The 24894-nt window shown below is 47.3% G+C and overlaps 2 protein-coding genes across 2 annotated transcripts in view; one reads left to right on the forward strand and one right to left on the reverse strand.

Annotated features, from left to right (window-relative positions):
• The window catches only part of hpda (4-hydroxyphenylpyruvate dioxygenase a), a 28096-nt gene extending 24447 nt beyond the window's left edge, over nt 1-3649 (forward strand). The window contains exon 14 of the mRNA XM_052529324.1: nt 3371-3649. Within this exon, the coding sequence (XP_052385284.1) occupies nt 3371-3457 (87 nt within the window). The 3' untranslated portion in view covers nt 3458-3649. The remainder of the gene's footprint in view (nt 1-3370) is intronic.
• Nucleotides 3650-11840: 8191 nt separating this feature from the next.
• The window catches only part of LOC118378891 (E3 ubiquitin-protein ligase RNF43-like), a 103600-nt gene continuing 90546 nt past the window's right edge, over nt 11841-24894 (reverse strand). Inside the window, exons 5-8 of the mRNA XM_052457504.1 lie at nt 18915-19016; nt 18368-18641; nt 14149-15744; nt 11841-12940 (exon numbers count right to left, since the gene is read on the reverse strand). Of these exons, the coding sequence (XP_052313464.1) occupies nt 12915-12940; nt 14149-15744; nt 18368-18641; nt 18915-19016 (1998 nt within the window). The 3' untranslated portion in view covers nt 11841-12914. The remainder of the gene's footprint in view (nt 12941-14148; nt 15745-18367; nt 18642-18914; nt 19017-24894) is intronic.

A 24894-nucleotide genomic window follows, 5' to 3' on the forward strand; every position in this document is an offset into this window, starting at 1 on the left:
TTAGAGTGTAGGGGCGGTAGGTAGCCTAGTGGTTAGAGTGTAGGGCGGTAGGTAGCCTAGTGGTTAGAGTGTAGGGGGCGGTAGGTAGCCTAGTGGTTAGAGTGTAGGGGCGGTAGGTAGCCTAGTGGTTAGAGTGTAGGGGGGTAGGTAGCCTAGTGGTTAGAGTGTAGGGGCGGTAGGTAGCCTAGTGGTTAGAGTGTAGGGCGGTGATAGCCTAGTGGTTAGAGTGTAGGGGGTAGGTAGCCTAGTGGTTAGAGTGTAGGGCGGTAGGTAGCCTAGTGGTTAGAGTGTAGGGGCGGTAGGTAGCCTAGTGGTTAGAGTGTAGGGGCGGTAGGTAGCCTAGTGGTTAGAGTGTAGGGGGGTAGGTAGCCTAGTGGTTAGAGTGTAGGGGCGGTAGGTAGCCTAGTGGTTAGAGTGTAGGGGGTAGGTAGCCTAGTGGTTAGAGTGTAGGGCGGTAGGTAGCCTAGTGGTTAGAGTGTAGGGGGCAGGTGGCCTAGTGGTTAGAGTGTAGGGGGCATGGTAGCCTAGTGGTTAGAGTGTAGGGGCGGTAGGTAGCCTAGTGGTTAGAGTGTAGGGGCGGTGGTTAGGTGGCCTAGTGGTTAGAGTGTAGGGCGGTAGGTAGCCTAGTGGTTAGAGTGTAGGGGCGGTAGGTAGCCTAGTGGTTAGAGTGTAGGGGGCAGGTAGCCTAGTGGTTAGAGTGTAGGGGCGGTAGGTAGCCTAGTGGTTAGAGTGTAGGGGGGTAGGTAGCCTAGTGGTTAGAGTGTAGGGGGCAGGTAGCCTAGTGGTTAGAGTGTAGGGGCGGTAGGTAGCCTAGTGGTTAGAGTGTAGGGCCCCTAATGGCAGGTAGCCTAGTGGTTAGAGTGTAGGGGCGGTAGGTAGCCTAGTGGTTAGAGTGTAGGGGCGGCAGGTAGCCTAGTGGTTAGAGTGTAGGGGTGGTAGGTAGCCTAGTGGTTAGAGTGTAGGGGTGGTAGGTAGCCTAGTGGTTAGAGTGTAGGGGGGGCAGGTAGCCTAGTGGTTAGAGTGTAGGGGTGGTAGGTAGCCTAGTGGTTAGAGTGTAGGGGCGGTAGGTAGCCTAGTGGTTAGAGTGTAGGGGTGGTAGGCAGCCTAGTGGTTAGAGTGTAGGGGGGGCATGTAGCCTAGTGGTTAGAGTGTAGGGGGCATAGGCAGCCTAGTGGTTAGAGTGTAGGGGGGTAGGTAGCCTAGTGGTTAGAGTGTAGGGGGGTAGGCAGCCTAGTGGTTAGAGTGTAGGGGTGGTAGGTAGCCTAGTGGTTAGAGTGTAGGGGGGCGGCCTAGGTAGCCTAGTGGTTAGAGTGTAGGGGCGGTAGGTAGCCTAGTGGTTAGAGTGTAGGGGGGGCAGGTAGCCTAGTGGTTAGAGTGTAGGGGGTAGGTAGCCTAGTGGTTAGAGTGTAGGGGGCATGTAGTGGTTAGAGTAGCCTAGTGGTTAGAGTGTAGGGGCGGTAGGTAGCCTAGTGGTTAGAGTGTAGGGGGTAGGTAGCCTAGTGGTTAGAGTGTAGGGGGTAGGTAGCCTAGTGGTTAGAGTGTAGGGGCGCTAGGTAGCCTAGTGGTTAGAGTGTAGGGGGCAGGTAGCCTAGTGGTTAGAGTGTAGGGGGCATGTAGCCTAGTGGTTAGAGTGTAGGGGGCAGGTAGCCTAGTGGTTAGAGTGTAGGGGGCATAGGTAGCCTAGTGGTTAGAGTGTAGGGGCGGTAGGTAGCCTAGTGGTTAGAGTGTAGGGGGGTTAGGTAGCCTAGTGGTTAGAGTGTAGGGGGGGGCAGGTAGCCTAGTGGTTAGAGTGTAGGGGCAGGTAGCCTAGTGGTTAGAGTGTAGCCTGTAGCCTAGTGGTTAGAGTGTAGGGGCGTTAGGTAGCCTAGTGGTTAGAGTGTAGGGGGGTAGGTAGCCTAGTGGTTAGAGTGTAGGGGCGGTAGGTAGCCTAGTGGTTAGAGTGTAGGGGCGGTAGGTAGCCTAGTGGTTAGAGTGTAGGGGGCAGGTAGCCTAGTGGTTAGAGTGTAGGGGCGGTAGGTAGCCTAGTGGTTAGAGTGTAGGGGGGTAGGTAGCCTAGTGGTTAGAGTGTAGGGCGGTAGGTAGCCTAGTGGTTAGAGTGTAGGGGGCATGTAGCCTAGTGGTTAGAGTGTAGGGGGCATGTAGCCTAGTGGTTAGAGTGTAGCGGGGGCATGTAGCCTAGTGGTTAGAGTGTAGGGGGGGCATGTAGCCTAGTGGTTAGAGTGTAGGGGGGGCATGTAGCCTAGTGGTTAGAGTGTAGGGGGGCATGTAGCCTAGTGGTTAGAGTGTAGGGGGGCCATGTAGCCTAGTGGTTAGAGTGTAGGGGGCATGTAGCCTAGTGGTTAGAGTGTAGGGTGGCAGGTAGCCTAGTGGTTAGAGTGTAGGGGTGGTAGGTAGCCTAGTGGTTAGAGTGTAGAGGGGGAATGTAGCCTAGTGGTTAGAGTGTAGGGGGGCATGTAGTCTAGTGGTTAGAGTGTAGGGGGGCATGTAGCCTAGTGGTTAGAGTGTAGGGGGGCATGTAGCCTAGTGGTTAGAGTGTAGGGGGTAGGTAACCTAGTGGTTAGAGTGTAGGGGGCATGTATACTAGTGGTTAGAGTGTAGGGGGCAGGTAGCCTAGTGGTTAGAGTGTAGGGGTGGTAGGTAGCCTAGTGGTTAGAGTGTAGGGGCGGTAGGTAGTCTAGTGGTTAGAGTGTAGGGGGGCAGGGTAGTCTAGTGGTTAGAGTGTAGGGGGGCAGGGTAGTCTAGTGGTTAGAGTGTAGGGGGGGCAGGTAGCCTAGTGGTTAGAGTATAGGGGGGGCATGTAGACTAGTGGTCAGAGTGTAGGGGCGGCAGGTAGCCTAGTGGTTAGAGTGTAGGGGCGGCAGGTAGCCTAGTGGTTAGAGTGTAGGTGGGGCAGGTAGTCTAGTGGTTAGAGTGTAGGGGGGTAGGTAGTCTAGTGGTTAGAGTGTAGGGGGGGCAGGTAGTCTAGTGGTTAGAGTGTAGGGGGGGCAGGTAGTCTAGTGGTTAGAGTGTAGGGGGGAGGTAGTCTAGTGGTTAGAGTGTAGGGGGGGTAGGTAGTCTAGTGGTTAGAGTGTAGGGGCGGCAGGTAGTCTAGTGGTTAGAGTGTAGGGCGGCAGGTAGTCTAGTGGTTAGAGTGTAGGGGCGGCAGGTAGTCTAGTGGTTAGAGTGTAGGGGCGGCAGGTAGTCTAGTGGTTAGAGTGTATGAACTGATGATGTAACAGAGCTTTAATAAATACATTTCATCGATTGACCCCTGTGTGTGTGTGTGTGTGTGTGTGTGTGTGTGTGTGTGTGTGTGTGTGTGTGTGTGTGTGTGTGTGTGTGTGTGTGTGTGTGTGTCTGTGTCTGTGTGTGTGTGTGTGTCCCATCACAGGGCTTCGGGGCAGGAAACTTCAAGTCTCTGTTCGAGGCCATTGAGAAGGACCAGGATGCTCGGGGCAACCTCACCGTTTACAACTAATATGACACCACCATTGTAGGGCCACACCAACAAAGCCAAGTTCAATACGTTGTACTGAATGTCCGATGTTGTAGGGCTTAAAGAGATTTAGATGTAGCACCTGTTTTGATTAAATGTATGGGACAAGTTGTTGAAAGCAATCTGTGAAATGTCTCTATTCTACGATCACTGCGATTAAATGCCTCAGCTTTCCACCTTTTATCTTTTGTAAGTTAAATGGCAGAATATATATATATAACCACACAATGATAAATCTGATATATATCTCACCAGCGACCCACACAATGATAATTCTGATATATATCTCACCAGCGGACCCACACAATGATAATTCTGATATATATCTCACCAGCGGAACCACACAATGATAATTCTGATATATATCTCACCAGCGACCCACACAATGATAATTCTGATATATATCTCACCAGCGACCCACACAATGATAATATCTGATATATATCTGATATATATCACCAGCGACCCACACAATGATAATTCTGATATATATCTCACCAGCGACCCACACAATGATAAGTCTGATATATATCTCACCAGATAAATCTGATATATATCTCACCAGCGACCCACACAATGATAAATCTGATATATATCTCACCAATGATAATTCGACCCACACATGATAATTCTGATATATATCTTGCCAGGAACCACACAATGATAATTCTGATATATATCTCACCAGCGACCCACACAATGATAAATCTGATATATATCTCACCAGCGACCCACACAATGATAATTCTGATATATATCTCACCAGCGACCCACACAATGATAATTCTGATATATATCTCACCAGCGAACCACACAATGATAATTCTGATATATATCTCACCAGCGACCCACACAATGATAAGTCTGATATATATCTCACCAGCGGACCCACACAATGATAATTCTGATATATATCTCACCAGCGACCCACACAATGATAATTCTGATATATATCTCACCAGCGGAACCACACAATGATAATTCTGATATATATCTCACCAGCGACCCACACAATGATAATTCTGATATATATCTCACCAGCGACCCACACAATGATAATTCTGATATATATCTCACCAGCGACCCACACAATGATAATTCTAATATATATCTCGCCAGCGACCCACACAATGATAATTCTGATATATATCTCACCAGCGACCCACACAATGATAAGTCTGATATATATCTCACCAGATAATTCTGATATGTATCTCGCCAGCGGACCCACACAATGATAAGTCTGATATATATCTCCACACCCACACAATGATAAGTCTGATATATATCTCACCAGCGACCCACACAATGATAATTCTGATATATATCTCAGCCAGATAATTCTGACCCACACAATGATAAATCTGATATATATCTCACCAGCGACCCACACAATGATAATTCTGATATATATCTCACCAGCGACCCACACAATGATAAATCTGATATATATCTCACCAGCGACCCACACAATGATAATTCTGATATATATCTCACCAGCGACCCACACAATGATAATTCTGATATATATCTCACCAGCGACCCACACAATGATAAATCTGATATATATCTCACCAGCGACCCACACAATGATAAATCTGATATATATCTCACCAGCGACCCACACAATGATAAATCTGATATATATCTCACCAGCGACCCACACAATGATAAATCTGATATATATCTCACCAGCGACCCACACAATGATAAGTCTGATATATATCTCACCAGCGGACCCACACAATGATAAATATATATCTGATGATAATATATATATCTCACCAGCGACCCACACAATGATAAATCTGATATATATCTCACCAGCGACCCACACAATGATAAATCTGATATATATCTCACCAGCGACCCACACAATGATAAATCTCACCAGATGATAAATCTGATCTCACCAGCGACCCACACAATGATAAATCTGATATATATCTCACCAGCGACCCACACAATGATAAATCTGATATATATCTCACCAGCGACCCACACAATGATAAATCTGATATATATCTCTGATATATATCTCACCAGCGACCCACACAATGATAAATCTGATATATATCTCACCAGCGACCCACACAATGATAATTCTGATATATATCTCAGCCAGCGACCCACACAATGATAATTCTGATATATATCTCACCAGCGACCCACACAATGATAATTCTGATATATATCTCACCAGCGACACAATGATAATTCTGATATATATCTCAACCCACACAATGATAATTCTGATATATATCTCACCAGCGACCCACACAATGATAATTCTGATATATATCTCACCAGCGACCCACACAATGATAAATCTGATATATATCTCACCAGCGACCCACACAATGATAATTCCACACAATGATAAATCTGATATATATCTCACCAGCGACCCACACAATGATAAATCTGATATATATCTCACCAGCGACCCACACAATGATAATTCTGATATATATCTCACCAGCGACCCACACAATGATAATTCTGATATATATCTCACCAGCGACCCACACAATGATAATTCTGATATATATCTCACCAGCGACCCACACAATGATAATTCTGATATATATCTCACCAGCGACCCACACAATGATAAGTCTGATATATATCTCACCAGCGACCCACACAATGATAATTCTGATATATATCTCACCAGCGACCCACACAATGATAATTCTGATATATATCTCACCAGCGACCCACACAATGATACTTCTGATATATATCTGAAAAATGTACATGAATTGAATGACCTAGTTTTACAATGGGATTTGTCAGATAAATACAACAAGACAAAACAGGTTCATTTTTTACATACAATTTAGACCATATTCAGCACCAGAGGTTTTTACTTCAAAATAATTTATTTGCATATAATTGGAATGAAGCCAGGTGATGGCACATAGTTTCATATAGATATTGTTTCTATACTGAAAACATGTAGTATTTTTCAAAACCTGGACCAAAAAAAAAAAAATGGATAAATATATTAGTAAATAAATATATTAGTGACATATCACCATATTGAAATGTTCTATTATATATAAAATACAACACTTTATTTCATTTATGTTTTTGTCTTTCTCTTTTTGTACACAAAGTCTCCAAAAATATACTGAACAGATTCCGTTTCCATGGGGATCGTGTTCTGATTTCATTTCAGCACAGTATGCATTCGATAAAACAATCATCTAAAACAGAAAAGGACACAAAAAAAGGATAATAAAATCACCCAACCAAAATGTTTCAGGGATGTTTAATAGATTTTGAAGTGTTATATTTCATTGTACTGGTCATCGCCGTAGTTATATTGTTCTGATTACTTTTCCGTTTGAGTTTCAGCAAAAGTGTTGGTTGGTTGTGAGTTAGTCATTTTCAGCTCAGGCTGGAGCCTGGAATGCAGAACATTTTTTACAATGTTTGTTTTTGAAGGGAAACATTTGTGGGCGCAGTGTTCAGTCTGGTTTAACCAGGCTATAGGGGACTGTTCAGTCTAGTTTAACCAGGCTATAGGGGACTGTTCAGTCTGGTTTAACCAGGCTATAGGGGACTGTTCAGTCTGGTTTAACCAGGCTATAGGGGACTGGCTATAGGGACTGTTCAGTCTAGTTTAACCAGGCTATAGGGGACTGGCTATAGGGACTGTTCAGTCTAGTTTAACCAGGCTATAGGGGACTGTTCAGTCTAGTTTAACCAGGCTATAGGGGACTGTTCAGTCTAGTTTAGCCAGGCTATAGGGGACTGTTCAGTCTGGTTTAACCAGGCTATAGGGGACTGGCTATAGGGGACTGTTCAGTCTAGTTTAACCAGGCTATAGGGGACTGACTATAGGGGACTGTTCAGTCTGGTTTAACCAGGCTATAGGGGACTGTTCAGTCTAGTTTAACCAGGCTATAGGGGACTGTTCAGTCTAGTTTAACCAGGCTATAGGGGACTGTTCAGTCTAGTTTAGCCAGGCTATAGGGGACTGTTCAGTCTAGTTTAACCAGGCTATAGGGGACTGTTCAGTCTGGTTTAACCAGGCTATAGGGGACTGTTCAGTCTAGTTTAACCAGGCTATAGGGGACTGTTCAGTCTAGTTTAACCAGGCTATAGGGGACTGTTCAGTCTAGTTTAACCAGGCTATAGGGGACTGTTCAGTCTGGTTTAACCAGGCTATAGGGGACTGTTCAGTCTGGTTTAACCAGGCTATAGGGGACTGTTCAGTCTGGTTTAACCAGGCTATAGGGGACTGTTCAGTCTAGTTTAACCAGGCTATAGGGGACTGTTCAGTCTGGTTTAACCAGGCTATAGGGGACTGTTCAGTCTGGTTTAACCAGGCTATAGGGGACTGTTCAGTCTGGTTTAACCAGGCTATAGGGGACTGTTCAGTCTGGTTTAACCAGGCTATAGGGGACTGTTCAGTCTGGTTTAACCAGGCTATAGGGGACTGTTCAGTCTAGTTTAACCAGGCTATAGGGGACTGTTCAGTCTGGTTTAACCAGGCTATAGGGGACTGTTCAGTCTGGTTTAACCAGGCTATAGGGGACTGTTCAGTCTAGTTTAGCCAGGCTATAGGGGACTGTTCAGTCTGGTTTAACCAGGCTATAGGGGACTGTTCAGTCTGGTTTAACCAGGCTATAGGGGACTGTTCACTGTTCCAGTCTGGTTTAACCAGGCTATAGGGGACTGTTCAGTCTGGTTTAACCAGGCTATAGGGGACTGTTCAGTCTGGTTTAACCAGGCTATAGGGGACTGTTCAGTCTAGTTTAACCAGGCTATAGGGGACTGTTCAGTCTGGTTTAACCAGGCTATAGGGGACTGTTCAGTCTGGTTTAACCAGGCTATAGGGGACTGTTCAGTCTGGTTTAACCAGGCTATAGGGGACTGTTCAGTCTGGTTTAACCAGGCTATAGGGGACTGTTCAGTCTAGTTTAACCAGGCTATAGGGGACTGTTCAGTCTGGTTTAACCAGGCTATAGGGGACTGTTCAGTCTGGTTTAACCAGGCTATAGGGGACTGTTCAGTCTGGTTTAACCAGGCTATAGGGGACTGTTCAGTCTGGTTTAACCAGGCTATAGGGGACTGTTCAGTCTGGTTTAACCAGGCTATAGGGGACTGTTCAGTCTGGTTTAACCAGGCTAAAGTATTAGCGTGAGACGCTGTCTCCAACAACACATTAGAAAACGAGGTATTGGTAAATACGAGGCTGTAATCTATAGATTGTCCATGAATGTTGACTGTATACGATTCCACCATGTTCTTGTAAAGCAAAACCTAGTGAATTGGGTTTAGATTGACGCAGGAGGAACAGAAGGCATCGAATAAACGCAAGCTTAATGTATTAGGTTATTTGATGATCTAAAGAATAAACTTCAACCGATCCACAGGAGGTAGTGAATGAAGAGAACTGACTTCATAAAGGCACAACTGAAGTAAATGGAATAGATGGACTCATCTCATAACTGGTTCAGAGTATTACTACCGTCGATCAGCCACATGACATTTTAAAGGTTGTTGTTTTTGTAAGTGCTTACAACTATTTAGAAAATACTCTGTGGATCAATGGGTTTATTCAATTCAATGTTTACCTCGGACGCAATACAGTCTCCTTGCACATGTCCACTGAGCCTCCATGTATTCAAATACAGTAAGAACTCAAATATATTGGAGGATATATACAGTACCAGTCAAAAGTTTGGACACACCTACTCATTCAAGGGTTTTTCGTGTTTTTTTTTTTTTTTACTGTTTTCCACATTGTAGAATAATAGTGAAGACATCAAAACTATGAAATAACACACATATAGTCATGTAGTAACCCAAAAAGTGTTAAACAAATCAAAATATAGTTTATATTCTTCAAAGTAGCCACCCTTTGCCTTGATGATAGCTTTGCACACTCTTGGCATTCTCTCAACCAGCTTCACCTGGAATGCTTTTCCAACAGTCTTGAAGAAGTTCCCTCATATGCTGAGCACTTGTTGGCTGCTTTTCCTTCACTCTGCGGCGGTCCAACTCCTCCCAAACCATCTCAATTAGGTTGAGGTCGGGTGATTGTGGAGGTCAGGTCATCTGATGCAGCAATCCATCACTCTCCTTGGTCAAATAGCCCTTACACAGCCTGGAGGTGTGTTTAGGGTCATTGTCCTGTTGAAAAACAAATTATTGTCCCACTACGCGCAAACCAGGTTGGGATGGCGTATCGTTGCAGAATTCTATGGTAGCCATGCTGGTTAAGTGTGCCTTCAATTCTAAATAAATCACTGACAGTGTCACCAGCAAAGCACCATCACACCATAACACCTCCTCCTCCATGCTTCACGGTGGGAACCACACATGCAGAGATCATCCGTTCACCTACTCTGGGTCTCACAAAGACATGGCGGTTGGAACCAGAAATCTCAAGTTTGGGCCAAGCAGTTCCACTGGTCTAATGTCCATTGCTTGTGTTTCTTGGCCCGAGCATGAAAAAAAATATCCCAATACCCCAGGGCAGCGATTGGGGACACTGCCCTGTGTAGGGTGCCGTCTTTCGGATGGGACGTTAAACGGGTGTCCTGACTCTCTGACGCCATTAAAGATCCCATGGCACTTATCGTAAGAGTAGGGGTGTTAACCCCGGTGTCCTGGCTAAATTCCCAATCTGGCCCTCAAACCATCACGGTCACCTAATAATCCCCGGTTTACAATTGGCTCATTCATCCCCCTCCTCTCCCCTGTAACTATTCCCCAGGTCGTTGCTGCAAATGAGAACGTGTTCTCAGTCAACTTACCTGGTAAAATAATGGATAAATAAAATCAAAAAAATAATAATAAATGTCTCTTCTTCTCATTGGTGTCCTTTAGTAGTGGTTTCTTTGCAGCAATCTGACGATGAAGGCCTTATTCACACAGGCTCCTATGAACAGTTTATGTTATGAGATGTGTCTGTTACTTTAACTCTGTATTTAAAAAATGAACTCCTTGAAAAATGTATTTGGGCTGCAATTTCTGAGGCTGGTATCTCTAATGAACTTATCCTCTGCAGCAGAGGTAACTCTGGGTCTCCCTTTCCTGTGGCGGTCCTCATGAGAGCCAGTTTTATCATAGTGCTTGATGGTTTTTGCAACTGCACTTGAAGAAACTTTCAAAGTTCTTAAAATATTCTGTATTGACTGACCTTCATGTCTTAAGGTAATGATGGACTGTCGTTTCTCTTTGCTTATTTGAGCTGTTCTTGCCATAATATGGACTTGGTCTTTTACCAAATATGTCTATCTTCTGTATACCACCCCTACCTAGTCACAACACATCTGATTGGCTCAAACGAATTAAGAAGGAATGAAATTCCACAAATTAACTTTTAACAAGGCAAACCTGTTCATTTAAATTCATTCCAGGTGACTACCTCATGAAGCTGGTTGAGAGAATGCAAAGAGAGTGCAAAGCTGCCATCAAGGCAAAGGGTGGCTAGTTTGAAGAATCTCAAATATAAAATATATTTTGATTTGTTTGACACTTTGTTGGTTACTACATGATTCCATATGTGTTATTTCATAGTTTTGATGTCTTCACTATTATTCTACAATGTAGAAAATAGTAAAAATACAGAAAAACCCTTGAATGAGTAGGCGTGTCCAAACTTTTGACTGGTGCTGTACATTGTACTGTATAACTACACACATTTTATCTCCTGGGATGTTGGATCCAAGTGAGACATTCGGGGAAAGGGCTGACCGAACGGCACCAGGCTTCTATTTAAGGCAGCAGGTTTGTTCGGTAAATGTTTGGTCGTGAATAATGTTATGTTCCCAAAGTTGAATGAATTATCATGGCTTTCCTCCAGTTATTACATAGTAATTCTGTATATAATATTTTGCTACAATGTTTAAGATAAGGGCACCCCTGGTGAGCTATAGCTGCTGGTAGATGGGATATGGAAAGGAGACAATATCCTTGCTGGTGGACAACGATAGGGTTGTGTAATAGGTGATGGGGTTAAAGGTCAGGGGTCAGGGGTGAAGAGCAGATGACATGGTTCATGTCCTTTCTGAGCCGAGCGAAGCTCCACCCACACTGCTGTTCTGGTGGCAGACCTACCTTTAGGTTCAAATTGAATTTGAAATATTTCACATACTTGAGCATTTGCATATTTTATCCTTACTGGAGTGCACGCCAGATGGGCGGGGTTTACATTTTTTATGACTATAGCATTGGTCCCATGAAGCCAGATAAGCTGAATCAAGCACAGCTACAGTATTTGAAATATGTCAAATACAGTTTGAACCCAGGTCTGTGTGGAGGGCCCCTCCATCCTTCACTGGCCACCAAACCAGCGCTCAGGTCAAACATACTACGTAACCATTGGCAACATGAGAAATGACATGAGCAAAACAAAAATAGCTTGTAATAACATAGATCAGTCTGGTTCTTTCTTTTAACGATGAAAAACACAATTACAAAAAAAAAAATGTTTTTACCGAACCACAAAACAAACTAAATGTGATGGAAACAGCTGCCATTATTGAATGAACCAACACAAGTCCCCATACTAGCCTCTAATGACCTCTCAGGATGACCTTTCAGGATGCTCACTGCTTGTAGGTCCAGCTAAGAAAATAACTGTTCTCCCCTAATGATACGTTTCTTGTCTCTTTTCCGTAGCTCTGAGTACCTTAGTAACCCACGGCGATGGGAAACATTTCTGGATCTGATTTGTGTTGGAAAGAGCAAGAAACCTCCATGTATGGGTGTCATACATGATCCAATGCTTTGTCTACATTCTGTATCTACACAAATGAAGGACTTTAAGGATATTAAGTATTACTGAGTAGTACCTCGTAGTATAATCGATTAAGTACTCAATCAACCACTCAAGGAATCAGACATCCGATATGTCCGTGTGATTTCTAATGATGGGAGATAGTTGGGGAATTTGGTGATGTGAATGGAGGCTCGAGCCCTGATCATTCCCTGTGGTCACTAAGGCAACCTGGGAACTTGTTGGTATTGAATTATTCCTGTAATTTACAAAACAAAATAAAAACAAGACGAAAAACAAAACAACAACATCTCCCAGTCAGTCTCCATCTTGAAACACAATCACTAAGCAATAACAAAACTCCCAAACTCTCAAACACATTGAAAATACTGGAATTCAACAATGAATTAGAGCAATTTGAGGTCCATACATGACTTGTGCTTATTGTTTGAATTGATGGTCAAAATAAATCAACTTCAAAAACAATCAGAATCTCATAGACTCATTTTGATCGTTGTGGGACAGACGGAACTCTGAGCACTGACTGGGGGATTCTGGGAAGTGTAGTCTGAATGCAGCTATTAAATGTGGAATTATTTGGAAGACTTGAGAAACATGGCCGCGCGATGATGTGTTTGTCCGTTCCGGCTCCTGTGTACGTAGCAGCGTGAAGTCGGGGATGCAACTCGCGAGTCCTCACACGCCGGACTCCTCCTCGGATCCTGGAGGTAGAGAAAAAGACGACAGGTTTATTTACCTCTCCAACGCACAGAGACATGACACACAGGATGTCAGGAAGAACGACACACATGGGGCTCTTCCTCAATTCCTCTCTCCTCATCTTCTTTCCCAAAATGCAATTCATTCAACTTCCCTCCAATTAGGTTGATACGGAGGTGAGGAGATAGAATGCAAAAGAAGCACGGAAAGACAAATTGAGCTTAAGACATAAAAACGATGACTTTAGAGAATACCATTCCTATGGGGAAAACGATGACCTTAGAGAATACCATTCCTATGGGGAAAACGATGACCTTAGAGAATACCATTCCTATGGGGAAAACGATGACCTTAGAGAATACCATTCCTATGGGGAAAACGATGACCTTAGAGAATACCATTCCTATGAGGAAAACGATGACCTTAGAGAATACCATTCCTATGGGGAAAACGATGACCTTAGAGAATACCATTCCTATGAGGAAAACGATGACCTTAGAGAATACCATTCCTATGGGGAAAACGATGACCTTAGAGAATACCATTCCTATGAGGAAAACGATGACCTTAGAGAATACCATTCCTATGGGGAAAACAATGACCTTAGAGAATACCATTCCTATGGGGAAAACGATGACCTTAGAGAATACCATTCCTATGGGGAAAACGATGACCTTAGAGAATACCATTCCTATGGGGAAAACGATGACCTTAGAGAATACCATTCCTATGGGGAAAACGATGACCTTAGAGAATACCATTCCTATGGGGAAAACGATGACCTTAGAGAATACCATTCCTATGAGGAAAACGATGACCTTAGAGAATACCATTCCTATGAGGAAAACGATGACCTTAGAGAATACCATTCCTATGAGGAAAACGATGACCTTAGAGAATACCATTCCTATGAGGAAAACGATGACCTTAGAGAATACCATTCCTATGAGGAAAACGATGACCTTAGAGGATACCATTCCTATGAGGAAAACGATGACCTTAGAGAATACCTTTCCTATGGGGAAAACGATGACCTTAGAGAATACCATTCCTATGAGGAAAACGATGACCTTAGAGAATACCATTCCTATGGGGAAAACGAGGACCTTAGAGAATACCATTCCTATGGGGAAAACGATGAACAAGATGGCAGTTGTTCACATCATATGTAGCTATATAAAAAAAGTTTAAGGACTGGTTGAACACCCACCCTGATTGTTGTGTAATGTTTGGCAGTATAAACAAAAGTCTGTGTTGCGGTCGTCCGCTGGGCTGTGGGGACCGTGGTGGCGCCTGCTTGATGGGGTTCGGGTTACGTCCATAGGGACCCCCAGCAGCTGGGGCTCAGAGTGGGCCTGCTGCACCCGCTTCTGCCACACCACATGGTGGGGCCCTCCACAGCAGGGCCAGTCCTCTAGGCCCCCCAGCGGCCTCATTCCTCCAGAGTCCAGGATGAGGGGCACAGGCATGGAGAGCAGAGCGGGGGGCAGGTCGGGAGGGGGGCAGCAGTAACCCTGGTCATAGTGGATGTGGATGCTACAGTCGTCCTGCAGGTCCAGGTTCTGTTGGAAACGCACTGAGGGGCCGTCGAGCACACAGTCGCCCAGCCGGCCTGCCCTCAGGTGGGGGTAGCCCCCGTGGCTGTGGTCCTGGTGACAGCAGGTGGGTGGGGGTGGTAAGGGGGCTGGGGTTACCATGACTGAAGGGGGGCCTGAGGGGTAGCTGAGCTCATGGCCCTGACCCTCTGTCCCGTGGCCATGGGCCCCCCTACTGTCTGTGTGGTCTGCCTTAGGGCAGTGACAGGGGCTGTCTTTCAGAGGGCACACTGGGGAATCTTTGTCCAGAGCCGGGGGAGATCTTGACTCACGGTCAAAAGCAGTAGCCCCCAGCTCCCTGTCCGACCCCCCGCCTGGCCCCTGGCCCTGGGCGTGCTCCCTCTCCCTTTCCTCTCGGTAGTGGTGGTGACGGTGGCGGTGGTAGTGGACGTGGCTAAACACAGCCTGCTGCTGTTCCTCAGAGCACCCTCCTCTTCTTCCTCCTCCTCCTCGTCCTCTGTCTCTGTTCACCACTGAATCCAGGGACCTGGGTCTCTGGGCCCCTGCCTCCATGCTGTCCCTGCGGCCTGTCGGTCCCGGTCCCGGCCCGTAGTACACAAACGGATCATAGTCACTGCTCAGGGAGCTGCGGAACGTGGACCAGCTACCATACACACCCTGCAGGGACACGTCAGTACAGTTGAGGACCGAGTCACTGGAGGAGCCGTGACAGGGGCCAGAGCTGGAGTCACTGGCCGGCCCATCAGCCAGGTAGCCACTGTGCTCCGTCCGGTAGCTCCCCCCAGAGCAGCTGCCCCCCTCGTTCCCCCGGCTGTGGGCTCCCCCTGCGGACGCGCGGGGAGCAGAGGAGGGGGCGTGGTGGAGCCTGGAACTGGAGGCGCTGCGCTGGGAAGGGCAGCCGGAGCGGTAGGCGTGGCAGGAGCGGCGGGGCCCGGGGCCGTAGTGGGTCTCCATAGGGTGGCCTGCTGTCTTGCAGCTGCCCCCGGCTCTGTTGGGCCTTCCAGGGCCCTCTGAAGGGTGGAGGTATCCGCAACCAGGGCCCAGGGGCCGGCTAGGGAGGAAGCGGTGAGTCTGGGGGTCCAGAGGCGGGGAGCCGCTATAGTGGCCCAAGGAGGGGTATGGACCAGAGGGACCGCGGGGGTAGTGAGGCCTCATGGAGAAGGGGATGGGGTGGGTGTGGAGGAAACCCTGGCTGTGCTCGGGGGTCTGCTGTAGTCTGGTCCTCCGTGGCTGTCCAGACAGCTCTGAACCTGTGGAGCATTACAACACACAGTCAGACAGACAGGCTACACAGACAGACAGACAGACAGACAGACAGACAGACAGACAGACAGACAGACAGACAGACAGACAGACAGACAGACAGACAGACCAGACCAGACCAGACCAGACCAGACCAGACCAGACCAGACAAGCAACACACACACAGCGTGTAAAACTGTATTTTCATTGTATAATTCCCTTATCCAGCATAATAATAATACTGTAGAGCTGTGGGTAAAGGTTCTTGTGCCTCCTCCTCTTAGGCCCACTGTAGAGCTGTGGGTAAAGGTTCTTGTGCTTCCTCCTCTTAGGCCCACTGTAGAGCTCCCCTATTTTATTTATTTTCTATTGAACCTTTATTAAACCAGGAAGGGCTCATTGAGATTTAAAATCTATTTTTCAAGAGCGTCCTGGCCAAGATAGGCAGCACCAAGTCATTACAAACATCACATACAAACAACATGGAAAAACTACAAGTAAATCTAGTAAAAACCATTGACCAAAAAGCCTCGTGGCTATGTCATGTCCTTACCCATGATGTTGACCACAAACCCTCGTGGCTATGTCATGTCCTTACCCATGATGTTGACCACAAACCCTCGTGGCTATGTCATGTCCTTACCCATGATGTTGACCACAAACCCTCGTGGCTATGTCATGCCCTTACCCATGATGTTGACCACAAACCCTCGTGGCTATGTCATGTCCTTACCCATGATGTTGACCACAAACCCTCGTGGCTATGTCATGTCCTTACCCATGATGTTGACCACAAACCCTCGTGGCTATGTCATGTCCTTACCCATGATGTTGACCACAAACCCTCGTGGCTATGTCATGTCCTTACCCATGATGTTGACCACAAACCCTTGTGGCTATGTCATGTCCTTACCCATGATGTTGACCACAAACCCTCGTGGCTATGTCATGTCCTTACCCATGATGTTGACCACAAACCCTTCGTGGCTATGTCATGTCCTTACCCATGATGTTGACCAAAAAGCCTCGTGGCTATGTCATGTCCTTACCCATGATGTTGACCACAAACCCTCGTGGCTATGTCATGTCCTTACCCATGATGTTGACCACAAACCCTTGTGGCTATGTCATGTCCTTACCCATGATGTTGACCACAAACCCTCGTGGCTATGTCATGTCCTTACCCATGATGTTGACCACAAACCCTCGTGGCTATGTCATGTCCTTACCCATGATGTTGACCACAAACCCTTCGTGGATATGTCATGTCCTTACCCATGATGTTGACCAAAAAGCCTCGTGGCTATGTCATGTCCTTACCCATGATGTTGACCACAAACCCTCGTGGCTATGTCATGTCCTTACCCATGATGTTGACCACAAACCCTCGTGGCTATGTCATGTCCTTACCCATGATGTTGACCACAAACCCTTCGTGGATATGTCATGTCCTTACCCATGATGTTGACCAAAAAGCCTCGTGGCTATGTCATGTCCTTACCCATGATGTTGACCACAAACCCTCGTGGCTATGTCATGTCCTTACCCATGATGTTGACCACAAACCCTCGTGGCTATGTCATGTCCTTACCCATGATGTTGACCACAAACCCTTCGTGGCTATGTCATGTCCTTACCCATGATGTTGACCACAAATCCTCGTGGCTATGTCATGTCCTTACCCATGATGTTGACCACAAACCCTCGTGGCTATGTCATGTCCTTACCCATGATGTTGACCACAAACCCTCGTGGCTATGTCATGTCCTTACCCATGATGTTGACCACAAACCCTCGTGGCTATGTCATGTCCTTACCCATGATGTTGACCACAAACCCTTCGTGGCTATGTCATGTCCTTACCCATGATGTTGACCACAAACCCTCGTGGCTATGTCATGTCCTTTACCCATGATGTTGACCACAAACCCTCGTGGCTATGTCATGTCCTTACCCATGATGTTGACCACAAACCCTCGTGGCTATGTCATGTCCTTACCCATGATGTTGACCAAAAACCCTCGTGGCTATGTCATGTCCTTACCCATGATGTTGACCAAAAACCCTCGTGGCTATGTCATGTCCTTACCCATGATGTTGACCAAAAAGCCTCGTGGCTATGTCATGTCCTTACCCATGATGTTGACCACAAACCCTCGTGGCTATGTCATGTCCTTACCCATGATGTTGACCAAAAAGCCTCGTGGCTATGTCATGTCCTTACCCATGATGTTGACCACAAACCCTTCGTGGCTATGTCATGTCCTTACCCATGATGTTGACCACAAACCCTCGTGGCTATGTCATGTCCTTACCCATGATGTTGACCACAAACCCTTCGTGGCTATGTCATGTCCTTACCCATGATGTTGACCAAAAAGCCTCGTGGCTATGTCATGTCCTTACCCATGATGTTGACCACAAACCCTCGTGGCTATGTCATGTCCTTACCCATGATGTTGACCACAAACCCTCGTGGCTATGTCATGTCCTTACCCATGATGTTGACCACAAACCCTCGTGGCTATGTCATGTCCTTACCCATGATGTTGACCACAAACCCTCGTGGCTATGTCATGTCCTTACCCATGATGTTGACCACAAACCCTCGTGGCTATGTCATGTCCTTACCCATGATGTTGTGCATGCAGAGGGGACAGGTTCGGTGCTGCAGTAGCCAGGGGTCCACACACTCCTTATGGAACTCATGAGCGCACGAGATGATCCTCAGGTCCTGTCCCTCCAGGAACTCATCCAGACAGATGGCACAGACGGGGCTGGAGTTAGAGCTGCTATTAGACCCCCAGCCCCCACGGTGGCGCTGTGAGCCCCCGCAGCCCTGAGAGCTGTACATCCGCGTCTCCAGACGACTGATGGCTCGCATCGTCTGCTGGTGGACTGAGTCCTGTGGTCGTAGAGGAACAAGCCGCGTGGGATGGAGGTTAGAGAAACGGAACCTCAGAATGGACTGAGACTGGGTCAAAGTTCAAATTCCAGGGAGATATTCTGGTGAATGTTTCAGTTGTATATACAGTGGCCACTATCCTTAGTGTTTGGTCTACAGTTTGAGGACTCACGCTAAACCACTTTTAAGATGGCTGTATTCTGCAGAGATAAAGACCGTGGTATTGATAGATAAAGATAGATACATTGAGACTGGTGTTGTTGACTGACTCACCCAGGTTCTGCTGGACTTGCATCGATACCGGAAAGCAAAGATCGAAACGATGGCCAGAATAGCAAGGACGATAGTGAGCAGGACAACAACATCATAGTGGGCCTGGAATGAGAGGAGAGAGAGAAATGAGAGAGACAGAGAGAGGAGAGAGAGACAGAGAGAGAGAGAGAGAGAGAGAGAGAGAGAGAGAGAGAGAGAGAGAGAGAGAGAGAGAGAGAGAGAGAGAGAGAGAGAGAGAGAGAGAGAGAGAGGAGAGTGAGACAGATAGAGAGGAGAGAGAGAGAGAAGGAGAGAGAGAGAGAATCAAATCAAATGTATTTATATAGCCCTTCGTACATCAGCTGATATCTCAAAGTGCTGAAAAGAAACCCAGCCTAAAACCCCAAACAGCGAGCAATGAAGGTGTAGAAGCACGGTGGCTAGGAAAAACTCCCTAGAAAGGCCAAAACCTAGGAAGAAACCTAGAGAGGAACCAGGCTCTGAGGGGTGATCAGTCCTCTTCTGGCTGTGCCGGGTGGAGATTATAGCAGAACATGAACAAGATGTTCAAATGTTCATAAATGACCAGCTGGGTCAAATAATAATAATCACAGTGGTTGTAGAGGGTGCAACAGGTCAGCACCTCAGGAGTAAATGTCAGAGAGAGAGAGAGAGAGAGAGAGAGAGAGAGAGAGAGAGAGAGAGAGAGAGAGAGAGCAAGAGAGAGAGAGAGCAAGAGAGACAGAGAGAAAGAAGGAGATCTCTATAAGTCTGGAACAGTAATGGTACAGGCCAACCCCAAACAGAGTACTACTCCCTCATTGAAATGAAGGATACATTTACCAAGCTGGAGGTAAGGCAGATGGAGCTGGAACAGTAGGTGTTTGCACTCCAGTCAGCACAGACCCAGACAACAGTCCAGCACAACATCACCCTCTTAACCAGACCAGGAGAGCTGGAGGTGGAGAGAGACATATCTGCACTCTGGACTGTGGTGAGACAACTTCAACAGGAGAAAGAGCAGGAGCAGGAGAAGAACAGAGCACTGGAGGAGAGGATCAGACTGCTGGAGGAGAGGGTGAGGGGGATGGAGGAGAGGGTGAGGGGGATGGAGGAGAGGATCAGACTGCTGGAGGAGAGGGTGAGGGGGATGGAGGAGAGGGTGAGGGGGATGGAGGAGAGGGTGAGGGGGATGGAGGAGAGGGTGAGGGGGATGGAGGAGAGGGTGAGGAGGATGGAGGAGAGGGTGAGGGGGATGGAGGAGAGGGTGAGGGGGATGGAGGAGAGGGTGAGGGGGATGGAGGAGAGGGTGAGGAGGATGGAGGAGAGGGTGAGGGGGATGGAGGAGAGGGTGAGGGGGATGGAGGAGAGGGTGAGGGGGATGGAGGAGAGGGTGAGGGGGATGGAGGAGAGGATCAGACTGCTGTAGGAGAGGGTGAGGAGGATGGAGGAGAGGGTGAGGAGGATGGTGGGTGACAGAGAACAACCCACTAGAGAGGTGGCCACCACCACAGAGAAGCCAGCAGAACAGCCCACCTCAGCTACCAACAAAAGTCTCGACACCACAGCAGAACAGTCCACACCAGACCCGACCACAGCTTAGACATCACAGCAGAACAGACAAATGAAGAACCCCAAGCCCAGCGGCTCTCACCCCCTCTGAGCACCCCCCCTGTCAGCCTCCCTGATAGCCCTTCTGACAACCCCCCACCCATACACACACCCACAGAGGACATACACAAGACACAGATTATACTCCTTATGGACTCATATTACAAATATACACAAGTAAATAAACTTTTTGCCAAACACAGTGTGTCTAAACTCTGGTGTCCAAACACCCAGCGCACCCTAGACCTTCTGTCTGAGGACCAGCTAGGTTCACCCAGCCACATAATAATACACACAGGCACAAACGACCTGAGAGCACAGCAGGAAAGGGAGTGATTGAAAAGTCTTCTACTTTCCCCAATGCAAATAAAATCAAATGTATTTATATAGCCCTTCGTACATCAGCTGATATCTCAAAGTGCTTTACAGAAACACAGCTTAAAACCCCAAACAGCAAGCAATGCAGGTGTAGAAGCAATGCAGGTGTAGAAGCAATGCAGGTGTAGAAGCACAAGTGGTTATCTCCACCCTGCTACCACAAAAATACTTCCACCCTGTCACCATACAGCCGGTAAACGCAAGTATTTCCCGTGACTCTGCCTCAAAACCTAATGTTTACCTGGCCCACCCCTCCACCCCTCCACCCTGGACTTCAGCCCTTATGACCAGGTCCACCTATACAAGGCAGCAGTGCCCACCTTCGCCCGGACTCTAAAGGACATCGCTCTCAAACGCAGCCCCAACACTTCACACAGGAGCAACAAATCAATAGACACCCCGCACAGACCAGCGAGACACTCTCCCAGACCAGCGAGACCCCCCCTGGACCTACACGTAGAGGACCCACGCTGAGAGGACCTACATCCAGACCACAGCACCACCAGCCACATACACACCCCCACCCCAACCAATCAACACCCCCCAAGTCAACCATGCCCACACCCCATTTAGGCCCCCTCAGATCAGACCTATGCCCCTCCTGCCCACCCCATGCACCCCACCCCCGCAAAGAAGGTCTCAACATGGAAGTCACACATACGCCCAGGTCGTGAGCAGGCAAGCCCAAGCCAATGGCATGTACCAGATGCTCAGCAGGCTCTGCTCACACTTACTGGTCTGAGGCCAAACCACACGACCAACAACATTGGACACTTTATGGAACACAAAGCCTTCACTTCTCATCCTGGAATATCCAAGGCCTGAGGTCATCTGCCTTTTGCCTAAAGAGCAGGAACCTGGACTTCACGAAATAAATCAGAAATACAGACATTATCATCCTACAAGAACCATGGTATAGAGAAGACGGACCCATTGGTTGCCCTCTAGGTTACAGAGAGCTGGTAGTCCCATCCACCAAACTACCAGGTGTGAAACAGGGAAGGGACTCAGGGGGTATGCTAATTTGGTATAGAGTGGACCTAACTCACTCCATTAAATTCATCAAAACAGGAACATTTTACATTTAGTGTTCTGGGAAGTTCTGTAAAGTCCATGGAGAATAAGAGCACCTCCTCCCAGCTGCCCATTGAGGCTAGGAAACACTGTTACCACCGAAAAATCCATGATAATTGAGAATTTCAATAAGCATTTTTCTACGGCTGGCCATGCTTTCCACCTGGCTACTCCTACCCCGGTCAACAGCTATGCACCCCCCCACAGCAACTTGCCCAAGCCTCCCCAAATTTCTCCTTCACCCAAATCCAGATAGCTGATGTTCTGAAAGAGCTGCAAAATCTTGACCCTACAAATCAGCTGGGCTAGACAATCTGGACCCTCTCTTTCTAAAATGATCTGCTGCAATTGTTGCAACCCCCTATTTACTAGCCTGTTCAACCTCTCTTTCGTATCGTCTGAGATCCCCAAAGATTGGAAAGCTGTCTCCCCCTCTTCAAAGGGGGAGACACTAGACCCAAACTGTTACAGACCTATATCTATCCTACCCTGCCTTTCTAAGGTCGTCAAAAGCCAAGTGAACAAACAGATCACCGACCATTCCGAATCCCACCGCACCTTCTCCGCTATGCAATCTGGTTTCTGAGCTGGTCATGGGTGCACCTCAGCCATGCTCAAGGTCCTAAACGACATCATAACCGCCATCTATAAAAGACTATACTGTGCAGCCGTATTCATCGATCTGGCCAAGCCTTTCGACTCTATCAATCACCACATTCTTATCGGCAAACTCAACAGCAATGGTTTCTCAAATGACTGCCTCGCCTGGTTCATCAACTACTTCTCAGACAGAGTCCAGTGTGTCAAATCGGAGGACATGTTGTCCGGACCTCTGGCAGTCTCTATGGGGGTGCCACAGGGTTCAATTCTCGGGCCGACTCTTTTCTCTGTATACATCAATGATGTCTCTCTTGCTGCTGGTGATTCTCTGATCCACCTCTACGCAGACGACACCATTCTGTATACTTCTGGCCCTTCTTTGGACACTGTGTTAATTAACCTCCAGTCGAGCTTCAATGCAATACAACTTTCCTTCCGTGGCCTCCAACTGCTCTTAAATGCAAGTGAAACTAAATGCATGCTCTTCAACCAATCGCTGCCCGCACGTGCTCGCCCATCCAGCATCACTACTCTGGACGGTTCTGACTTAGAAAATGTGGACAACTACAAATACCTAGGTGTCTGGTTAGACTGTAAACTCTCCTTCCAGACTCACATTAAGCATCTCCAATCCAAAATCTAGAATTGGCTTCCTATTTCGCAACAAAGCCTCCTTCCCTCATGCTGCTAAACATACCCTCGTAAAACTGACTATCCTACCGATCCTTGACTTCGGGGATGTAATTTACAAAATAGCCTCCAACACTCTACTCAGCACTGTCACAGTGCCATCCATTTTGTCACCAAGCCCCGTATACTACCCACCACTGCGACCTGTATACTCTCGTTGGCTGGCCCTCGCTTCATATTTCGTCACAAAACTCACTGGCTGCAGGTCATCTATAAGTCTTTACTAGGTAAAGCCCCGCCTTATCTCAGCTCACTGGTCACCATAACAGCATCCACCCGTAGCACGCGCTCCAGCAGGTATATCTCACTCGTCACCATAGCAACACCCACCGTAGCACGCGCTCCAGCAGGTATATTTCACTGGTCACCATAGCAACACCCACTCGTAGCACGCGCTCCAGCAGGTATATCTCACTGGTCACCATAGAAACACCCACCCGTAGCACGCGCTCCAGCAGGTATATCTCACTGGTCACCATAGCAACACCCACCCGTAGCACGCGCTCCAGCAGGTATATTTCACTGGTCACCATAGCAACACCCACCCGCAGCACGCGCTCCAGCAGGTATATCTCACTGGTCACCATAACAACACCCACCCGCAGCATGCGCTCCAGCAGGTATATCTCACTGGTCACCATAACAACACCCACCCGCAGCACGCGCTCCAGCAGGTATATTTCACTGGTCACCATAGCAACACCCACCCGTAGCATGCGCTCCAGCAGGTATATTTCACTGGTCACCATAGCAACACCCACTCGTAGCACGCGCTCCAGCAGGTATATCTCACTGGTCACCATAACAACACCCACCCGCAGCACGCGCTCCAGCAGGTATATTTCACTGGTCACCATAGCAACACCCACCCGCAGCACGCGCTCCAGCAGGTATATTTCACTGGTCACCATAGCAACACCCACCCGCAGCACGCGCTCCAACAGGTATATTTCACTGGTCACCATAACAACACCCACTCGTAGCACGCGCTCCAACAGGTATATTTCACTGGTCACCCCCAAAGCCAATTCCTCCTTTTGGCCGCCTTTCCTTCCCGTTCTCTGCTGCCAATGACTGGAACGAATTGCAAAAATCATTGAAAGTGGAGACCCATATCTCCCTCACCAGCTTTAAGCTCTAGCTGTCAGAGCAGCTCACAGATCATTGCACCTGTACACAGCCCATCTGTAAATAGCCCATCCAACTACCTCATCCCTATACTGTTATTTATTTGCTCCTTTGCACCCCAGTATCTCTAGTTGCACATTAATCTATCACTCCAGTGTTTAATGACTAAATTGTCATTATTTCGCCACTACTGCCTATTTATTGCTTTACCTCCTTACTGCACACACTGTGTGTAGATTTTTCTATTGTGTTATTGACTGTACATTTGTTTTACTCCATGTGTAACTCTGTGTTGTTGTTTGTGTTGCACTGTTATGCTTTATCTTGGCCAGGTCGCAGTTGTAAATGAGAACTTGTTCTCAACTGGCCTACCTGGTTAAATAAAGGTGAATAAAAAAATAAAAAAATAACTACTACCTCCACCAGCCTATCCTCTGTTTACCTCCCGTTGCCGGGGTCCTGTTACCATGGTTCTCAGGGGGAGGGGCCGATGTCAAACTAGTAGAGGAATAGGGCTTTT

Source organism: Oncorhynchus keta, chromosome 11 (assembly GCF_023373465.1).
Source record: "Oncorhynchus keta strain PuntledgeMale-10-30-2019 chromosome 11, Oket_V2, whole genome shotgun sequence".
In the NCBI taxonomy this organism is placed as follows: domain Eukaryota; kingdom Metazoa; phylum Chordata; class Actinopteri; order Salmoniformes; family Salmonidae; genus Oncorhynchus; species Oncorhynchus keta.